Source organism: Penaeus monodon, chromosome 3 (genome assembly GCF_015228065.2).
Source record: "Penaeus monodon isolate SGIC_2016 chromosome 3, NSTDA_Pmon_1, whole genome shotgun sequence".
Lineage (NCBI taxonomy): Eukaryota > Metazoa > Arthropoda > Malacostraca > Decapoda > Penaeidae > Penaeus > Penaeus monodon.
In genome coordinates, this window is record NC_051388.1 from 42,365,860 (window position 1) to 42,375,859 (window position 10,000).

Here is a 10,000-nt window from a genome sequence, read left to right on the forward strand (position 1 = left end):
CTCTCTCTCTCTCTCTCTCTTCTCCCTTTCCTTCTTCTCCTCTCTTCTCTTGTCCCTCTCCCCTCTCTCCCTTCTTTTTTCTTCCTCTCTTACTTTCTCTCTTCCTCTCTTACTCCCATTCTCCATCTTTTGCTCCCTCTCTTCCTCTCTTGCTCCCTCTCCCCCTCTCTCCCTATCATTATATGGCTCTGCCCGCGGTGCATTTCACCATCTTGAAACAACTGGCCCAACGACTTCCTCCCCAAATGGGTTCAACAAAGGCCTTGTCCTGTACCTTTTCGCCGCCGATCGTATTTCCTTTTTTTTCTTCCTTTTTTTTGCCACTTATCTGTTCCGTGCCTTCCTTCCGGGTCGGTCGAGGGAATAAAGGTCCTTGGACATGAGTATATCAGGAGGGCGACGCTACCCAGCTGACCATTAGCACCGTAGCAGCTGGAACACACACCATGAAGCGCACTGGAGTGAGTCTCGAGTCCTGACTTCGAAGCTTCTGGGTTTTCTTGTGCGTTCGGAGGAGAAGCTGTGGCGACTCAAGATGGCGGCTCCTCGGCGTTTCGGTTTCGGTTTCGGTTTCGGTTCGGATCAAAAGCGTGCCATCGTCACCGGACTAAATTTTTCTTCTCTTTTTTTATTTATATCTGAATCATTGTACGTTTTTTGTTGTTGTTGTTGTGATACGTGATTTAGCGAACAAAGCTATGGGTGAAGTGATCACCTTCCAGTCAAGCCTAAACGTGTGTTCGCATTTCCATGAAACGAAAATATACGCTGCGTGTTTAAAACTAGTCATCGGAAGTGAGCCCTTTTCCGGTATCAATATCCACCACAATCAACTGATAAACGAGCAAATAGAATAAACTTTGGATCTGCTTAGGCATTTAAGAACAACTTTGGCTGATTGCTTCGTGTCTTGCTTCCCGCCGGCGATTTTACTTTCTCTCCCGTCTCGCCGATCTCTCGCCTCCCTTCCTTCGTCGGTCTCACAGATTTAAAGATTCCCTCTCATTCTAAAAAATAATAAACGAAGGCAATGTAGAGAAAAGCAAAAGAAGAAAACAAGAATTGGTCGTTCCCGTTTTCTAAATTTTGCAATTGTAGGCAAAGAACTCTGTGGGATGTGCTGCCAAGTGTCCCGTGCCGTTACTTTTCTTTTCCAGAGAATATGGGTCAGATTGAGGCACTGGAGCCTCACAGCCGTACTACCTGTTGCTGCAGGAGAGGGTGGGCGGGGTAGAGGGTGGGGTCAGGGAAAGGGGAGGACGGAGATAACTTGCAACGTGCACCATGTGGTAGCTTACTTATCCCGGTAATTTTCTGGCATGTTTTATTACTGCTCTTCCGCGTTGTTTTATGTATTTTTCTCCTTAGTCTCTCTCTTACTGTCAGTCTGTGTCTTTATCCGTCTTTCTGCCCTCTGTATTTCTTTATATATATATATATATATATATATATATATATATATATATATATATATATATATATATATATATATATGTGTGTGTGTGTGTGTGTGTGTGTGTGTGTGTGTGTGTGTGTGTGTGTGTGTGTGGTGTGTGTGATTTTCTAACCACCCTCCTGCCATCTTTCTCTTAGGTTCCTCTCACTCTCATCCTCTTCTTCTTCTTTTTCTCTCCTCCATGTCCCAGCGCCCCTTCACCCCTTTCTCCTCTTTCAGCCATCAGCTCTCGAAGGCTGCATAACATAAAAACAAAATAGCACAATATGCGCCGGCGCTTTCTCGCCAATCAGCACCAGTCTCCGCACAGCCTGGCATTTTTTCTCTCCTCGGCTTGCATTCTTTCTTTTTTTCCTCTCCTTTTTATTTTCTATGGTTTTGGAACTTTCTCGTTGCGCTGCGTTGCTTCTACTGAGCAACTCCCTTCGTCCGGACCTTCTGTTAAACTCTTCTTCAAATATCGAGGAATCTATCATCGACTGAGAATTTAAAACAGACCAAAAGGAAATGGCTGTGTGTTGTAAGTCGGTATGTATATCAATGATTATCTCTCTCTATATATATTATTATTATATATATATTTATATATTTATATTGATATATTGAAACCCACACCAACACCACACAACAAACACCACTACACATCACTTTAAAATTATTAATATATAAATTATATTGATAGAATATTATATATAGTATATATAGGATAATATATTATATATATATATATTTATATATTATATATATATATATATATATATATATATATATATATATATATATATATATATATATATATATATATATAATATACTGCACCACTGAACATAGCTCCCCGAAAAGTCCGAAAAATGGAAAACCTGTAAATGCAGTGGTCAACCGCTCGCAGCCGCTGGCAACCGGGCGGTAAACTTTTTTCTGCGGTTGACATGCCCGTAAAGGCGGAGACGGCACATCGGACCTTCTCATTCGCTGCCCACATTCACCCGAGGGCCGACCGCTCACTGGCGAATCATGTTTATTAATATTCTCCCCTCGTTATATTCCCTCGTTTTTTCGTCTCGGGTGACCCATATATCCGATGATGGAAGTCAGATTATAGCGCTCGTGACCTTTTTCTCTCTCTTTTTAAATTTTCGTTCTCTTTCGGCAAATCTCTGGAGGTTAACGTGTCGTTAGATTTGTCATAAAAGCATTTTGCTTAAGAAGCCTTCCACTCTTCGAGTTTACTACCTACCATTTGATATTTGTTTCTGATTTAATTTTTCCAGTTAGTTTCTTGTATTATTTTAAGATTTAGATCTTGCCAATTCTCTCTCTCTCACTCGTTTTCTCCTTTGCTTAGTTTGCAATTTTTTTTTCTATTCATATCTATTTTCCTTTCTCGCTCTCTCAGATAAATGGATATCCTCTCATTGATTTCTATATATTTCCCCCTTAACGTTCCCTTTTTTCTCTCTTTCCAGTTCATTCTACTTTCTACTACATTAGTAATGTCCTCTAATGCATCTGATTACCCTTAATATCCGTTTAATGTTTTTTCCCCTAGCTTAACGCTGCCCTTTCTCTTCCCCAGATAAGTTTGGTCCTGACGGTGCTCGGGGTGCTGGCGCTGGCCGACAAGCCCCCGACGGGCCCGGAGGTCCACCACATCACGGGCCAAGAGGGCTTCGACTCCTTTGGCAAGACCGTGGCCGGCACGCCCATCTACGGAGGCGCAAATCACGATATCGGCGTCGCCAGCCACCCCGTCAGCTATGGCCACGCCCCCTCCCACGGCTATGGCGCCCCTCCCCCCTCCCACGGCTACGGCGCCCCTCCCCCCTCCCACGGCTACGGCGCCCCTCCCCCATCCCACGGCTACGGCGCCCCTCCCGCCCTCCAGACCGTCTACATCGCCTATGAGCCGCCCCAGCCTGCCCCTCAGTACCACGTCAAGGTCAAGTCTAATCCTCTGAAGGAATTGGACAAGAAGATCAAGGATTACGCTTCCAAGTTCACCAAATTCAGTGAGTATTTCGGGTAGTTTCTTTTTGGTTGAAATGACGAGTAAGTCTCTAAAAAAAATACAAGAAATTCTCTATGTTCAAAGGTGGGCTTCGTCAAATTTCTGTACATAACTCTTTCTTTTTCTTATTCATATATGTCTCATATGTGTATTTTTTCTCCTTTGCTTCTTTCCCCAAAATCGCAGTCTCAAAGGGTTTCAAGAAGGACTACAAGAAAGGAGGTGATGACTATTACCAGCCTTCCTATCCTACCTATCCTACCTATCCTGTTTACCATCCTCAGCCTGCTCGTTACTATCCTCGGGCTCCTGCTCCTCACTATGCCAAGCCTCCTACTACTTACTATCCTCAGCCTCCTAAGTATGGCTCATACCACTAATGAAAGTGAGCCAAAAATCCATTTGCTCTGCCAGTATTACACTAATCGAAATTCTAATGTGTACGGGAGTTTAATCCCGAGCGCATTCAGCCACTTCATTGCCTCTTCTTCTTCATGATATCGTATCTTGTCTGATTCGCGCATGAAATTATGTTTTCTTTCTTTTGCCTTGTAAACTCTTGGTTATCCCCCCTCCCCCTCCTTTCTCCTATGCCTTGTTATTACCACCCATTCCCTCCTCTTTCTCCTCAACCTCATCCTGGCCCCAGCCTTCCTTTTCCTCTCTTGCCTGCCCTTCTTCCTCCACTCCCTTCTCCTCCTTCTTCCTCCTCTCATGCTTCCTCATTCCCCGCTATTCTCCTACTCCTGTTCCTCCCATCCTCCCTTTCCCATCCCCCTCCTCCTCCTTTTCCTCTTCTACTTCCTCCTTCTCATCGTCCTCTTCCAAGCCCTAAAAAATCCACAAGACCAACGCATCGTTCTACAGGAAGCTCACTCTCTCTCGTCTACCTCAAGTTATCTCGAAGCTCAGATGAAGCTGACTATGCTTCAGTATGATACACACTGCCATTCCATTAATTAATAACCATTCATCAAATGAAGCTTATCTTTGACTGAGCTTCGAGATAACATTTAAGCTTCATCATCTATGCATTTGAAACAGCAGAATTATCATGTCCATTATTGTAATACTAAGCACACTGAATGTTCTAATATTATGTATTATTATTATGCCATAAATATAAATGATACATCCTATTATCCAGTTGTACATCCTTTTAAATCGGAAATCAATATACCTTGTATTCATGAATTCACAGTTATACAGTATGATGTTTATTTCATATTTACATTATATTTTTCTTCGTTTTCTTGGTAACTGAGCACAAAGGTATGAGCTTATGATAAGAAATATGAATAGCAGAAATAACTGAAAAAATTTATTTTTAAAAACCGATCATAGTTACGATAATATAATGAAAAGAAAGACAAAAGATAATGAAAATTATTATAATTAATGACAAGCAGCATTATATCTAATGTGTCAAGTTGACAGTAATGACTACTACTAGAAAAATAGAAGTAAAGATAACAGAGGTTAATGATCTGACAATTAAAACAAGAACTATAGTTATGACAGAGACTAATCGGTATCATTATTACCTGTGATACGTGTTTAGAATTTCAAATCTAAGCCAACACATATTTGTCGACATATGAGGTTTTCCGAAATATTTCCCGACCTTTGGTTATATAATAAAAACCGTGCTTGTCAAACCTTACAAATCAATCCTCTTGATCACACCTGGGCCCTCGGTCTTCACACTGCTGGAAATATTTCTCAAAATGCTTTTTTTGAGATAATGTGTTGCCTCTTCGCGTTTCCATTAATGTACAAACAAAATATCTTTAAGGAAGATGTTTTGTAAAAAAAAGACCTCATTTGTAGGCAACGTCAAAATGTTGCTCTCCTCATAAAACTGTCGCCGTTCAGGACACATTTATTAAACCGCGACGAGACAGCATAGATGATCTCAGAAATGGAATTCGAGAAATGTTTCAAGCAGGAGAGTAGTTGTACTGAGTGTGTGAAGACGCAGGTGCTCACTCTGTGGGGATTAAAGATTCGTACACTAAACAAGTGCAGTTTTCTACTTGTAGCCAAATGTCGAATAATTCTCAAACAGACCTCCTATACTCTGCATCTCATTAAATACGTCAAATAAGCCGCAATATTACAACAGAGAAATCCCAGACACTTGCTGGCATATCATACTGGATGGTATGCATACTGTGCAGTTTTTTCTTTCCTTGAATATCATACATATATATATATATATATATATATATATATATATATATATATATATATATATATATATATACACACACACACACACACACACACACACACACACACACACACACACACACAACCACACACAACCACACACAACACACACACACACACACACACACACACACACACACACACAGAGAGAGAGAGAGAGAGAGAGAGAGAGAGAGAGAGAGAGAGAGAGAGAGAGAGAGAGAGAGAGAGAGACAGGCAAACAGAAAGACATATAGATACATATAGATATAGATATGCATACTCATATTCACATTTTTATATATTTCTCCAGCCTCCACTTTTTCATTCTACGCCAAACTTAAACTTAAATTCCGTTTTCTTTTTCCTCCGTCTTTACGGGATGCGATCTGGCGCCAATTCCCCACGGGTATGCCGAGAGTTTCAACCTCGAGTCGAAAGAGATAAACTTTCTGCAAAGGATATAATAAACACATGAAATCTCACCTATCTTTTTCGTTTTTTTTTTCTAGTGTCAGACTACATGGACCTGAACACCTACTCAGAGGAGTCCTACGATCCTGTGTACGTAGCCCCCGCCCAGTCCTACGGTCCCCCACCTACCTCCTACGGTGCTCCCCCCACGTCCTACGGTCCTCCCTCCCACTCCTACGGCGCCTACGAGGCCTACGAGGCTCTCCCTGTCTACGAGGAGGAGGAGGAGTCCTTAGGGAAGAAGATCGCCAAGGGCTTCGAGAACGCGAAAAAGACGATGGCCAAGTGGGAGGAGAAGGCGAGGAAGAAGGTTAAGGAGTTCTGTAAGTGTGGATTTTTGTTGTTGTTTTTGTTTTTTGTTATTGTTTTTCTATGTGTTTTGTTTTTCGCATAATCGGTTATCTCATTTCTGGCTCAATCCTTCATTCCTGTATCTTCTTTCTCATTCCAGTCAGCTACGACGAAGAGCCAGAGGAAGTCTATTACGAATACGCCCCCGCCCCCGTCTACCACGCTCCCGCCCCCTCGTACCACGCCCCCGAGCCCGTTTACCACGCCCCGCCCCCCACCCACTACGGCGCTCCCTCCGTGGGCGGCGGCGGCAAGGGCAAGGGCGGCGGCAAGGGCTTCGGAGGCGGTCTCTTCGGTGGCGGCTTCGGTGGCGGCTTCGGCGGCGGTCTCAAGGGCGGCCTCGGCGGCGGTCTCAAGGGCGGCCTCGGCGGCGGCCTCGGCGGCGGTCTCAAGGGCGGCCTCGGCGGTGGGCTCAAGGGTGGCTCAAAGGGCGGCAAGGGCGGCGGACACTCCATTGGAGGCGGTGGATACCAAGCCCCAGTCATTCAACCCACCTACGGCGCCCCTCCCCCCGCCTCCTACGGCCCCCCACCACAGCCCCCCTCAAGCTCCTATGGCGCCCCTATCGACCACCACGTCCCTTCAGGACACCACGCCCCTTCAGGACACCACGCCCCTTCAGGACACCACGCCCCCATAGCACACCACGGCCCCGTCGTGCCCGATCACGGCACCTCCTCCTACGCCTCTTAAGCGAAGGCTCCCCCAACCCCTTCCCCCTTCCTTCCCTCCCCCACCCCGTCCCACACCCCCTACGCAAACGGCCCCGCTCATGTGCTCTGTGTCTTCCTCTCGCCTCCTCCTTCAGACAGGAAAACCGCTTGAACTGCGTCTCTGCCCAGGAGACGATGATGAGCCTCTTCCACTGCATGGTTGTGATAGTCCAAATTGCTCTCTACTTCTTTACTGACTCCGAGCTGCGTGGGAGCGCCTCTGCCTGTTCATTTCCTTCTGTCTTCTTTTCTTTTCTTTTACTTCTCCTTCTCTGGTTTTCCTTTTCATTCTCTTCCTACGTTAACTCCTCGATTCCTTTCTCTTATTCCTCTCTCTCTTGCTTCTTCCTCCTCTTCTTCAAAGAAAAACGGAGGACTTTTGCTAGCTTGGACTAAGGTACAGCGAATATTTCCCTCGTACAAACAATAGATGTCAAAATTAAAAAAGAAATATTGATAGACAACCGCCTCCCGAATACAGTAGTATATCCTTTCGTCTCCACAAAAGGTCGGGTCTTCCGTTTTCTTTAGCCTCACAGTTCCCCCTCGGTGAGCCTGTTTGATTACAAATATTTTCTAGAATAGATATGTTTTAGGTTATTTTCATAAGCATATTAGAGCTGCGCTAATGTTTCTTTTTTATCTTGCTAGTCAAGATTTAACATACTATATTAGTTAAAATTTGCAAAAAAAAAAGAAAAGAAAAAAATGTTATCATTACTAACCTAGTATTTTTGTTATATTTTCATATATTTATAAGAGAGGAATCTTTAAATGATAATCTCTACCAGAGTTAAGTTGCAACAGTTAATTTATCACAAGAATTCGCTTGTAGTACCGTGGGAACTTTTATGGAAATAAGCATAAAAGTTTGACCTTTAACCTGAGCCAAACCACGTACTATAAATGATGACCTTATGTGTATGCTTGGTACTTTATAGTTTATTATCTGTAAAAAAAATGAAATTTCCGTTTTTATTTGTATCTATCTATCTATATATGTATATGTATATCTTTTCCCATTAGTTATTTCCACTCTCAACTGTTCACTCAAAGTTCAAAAAAGAAAATAAAACCTTCAGCTAAGATGGCGTTGGTTGTGGGCAAAGAGGCACAGCTTATTTTCACCATTCAGGGATTTAATTAAAAGTTTTTCTTTGATTTCTGTTTTAACTTTCTACTTGTTTGCCATTGTTTTCTTTTTCCCAATTCTGTTTCTTTTCGTTTATTATAAAAGTAAGTCATACGTGACAAACTTCACAGTATTAGTGCAGCTGGCGCCTTTGTTCACCTCCTGTGTTTGTTCGTTTGTTTGTTTTTATTTTGTTTTTCTTATTATTTTATTCTACTTTCACTATGTACAGCAAATGTTAATATGTGTCTTTTTTGCATCAACACGTATCTATGTGTGTAAATGTAATCATGTGTATATGTGACATATACATATGTATATACAAATTCTGTGCATGCATATATACATGCACATATACACTGATGTGTACCCATTCTATTCTGCAGTGATATACATATTATCATATACATGCATATGAAATATATATATATATATATATATATATATATATATATATATATATATATATATATATATATATATATATATATATATATATATATATATATATATATATTGTACATGTGTGTGTATGTGTGTGTGTATATATATATATATATATATATATATATGTATACATGCATACATATATATGATATCTAGTATTATCTAGTTATACGTTTAGCATGCAGAATAGTATGACTACTTCATAACCAATGTACTCCCGTTGTACCAGTCTTGTACCAGCCTCCGCCATGTTGTCCTTCGTATCACAGTGTCTCGCCGCCAAAGGGTTCCTCATGCAACAGCAGCTGACTCATTCCACTCACATTTTATGTTCGTTTCCCTAAATAGTTGTTTTTTCATAATCGTTCCTTCAGCAAAGAATTGTTAATTAAAGTAGGTCTGTATGAAACCATGACTTTGTATGAAATCCTTTATTTCGGTAGGAAAATTTTAAGTTCCTCCATTTTTTACTTTTTATTTGGCAAAAAGAAATTAAAAATGAGTCGGCCTCTGGTTAGCAGACCTTTTCCGGTCGGTGTTAAACTTGACCAATTAGAATGTTGCTCAAAAATACCCACGAAGACGAATGGCCAAAAAAACATCGTCACTTTTTGTGGTCTCTGTTCAAAGACCCTCTCCACGCAAGTTATTTTATACATACATATATATATATATATATATATATATATATATATATATATATATATATATATATATATATATATATGTATATATATATATCATATATATAATATATATGTACGTGTATCATCTCGAGTATATAGCTTGTTCTAAATTCAAAGTTGTTCAATCAAAAGACATTTTCAGGTCTCTAAAAATGTTATCTCGTTCCATTAACGTAAAAATCGGATTACATCGTACTCCCACGCGACTGATGGAATAGCTTGCCTCGAGAATTATTGCGTGGATCATTGCCAGATAGCGCTGGGACTGGGAGCCTCTCAGAGACTGCTGGGGTGCCTAAAGAGTGTACTTTACGAGCACTGGTATTGAAATTATTTGAAATGTTTGACATCAGTTCATTCAAAACTATTCAATTTTGGCAGCATTTCATCAAAACTCTCAAATATTGTATTGTACTCAGGTACAATAGGATTACAGTAGAACTAGCGAAGCTAAAAGTTTGTTACCCAAAATTATCAAATTTTAGTAGTCCAAATTATTATACTTTATAATAAATCGGAAAT

At 41.2% G+C, this 10,000-nt stretch overlaps 1 protein-coding gene and 1 long non-coding RNA gene across 3 annotated transcripts in view; one reads left to right on the forward strand and one right to left on the reverse strand.

The window, feature by feature from the left end:
• Positions 1 to 8,161, forward strand: part of LOC119594801 (extensin-like) — a 30,578-nt gene extending 22,417 nt beyond the window's left edge. The window contains exons 1-4 of one of the 2 annotated variants that reach the window (XM_037943901.1): positions 149 to 461; positions 3,033 to 3,465; positions 6,188 to 6,472; positions 6,601 to 8,161. In XM_037943901.1, the coding sequence (XP_037799829.1) occupies positions 447 to 461; positions 3,033 to 3,465; positions 6,188 to 6,472; positions 6,601 to 7,193 (1,326 nt within the window). In that variant the 5' untranslated portion in view covers positions 149 to 446 and the 3' untranslated portion in view covers positions 7,194 to 8,161. Of the gene's footprint in view, positions 1 to 148; positions 462 to 3,032; positions 3,466 to 6,187; positions 6,473 to 6,600 lie in introns of those variants that run through there. The other variant, XM_037943894.1, reaches the window with a different exon arrangement.
• The window catches only part of LOC119594818, a 24,037-nt gene that overhangs the window by 5,234 nt on the left and 8,803 nt on the right, over positions 1 to 10,000 (reverse strand). The window lies entirely within an intron of this gene.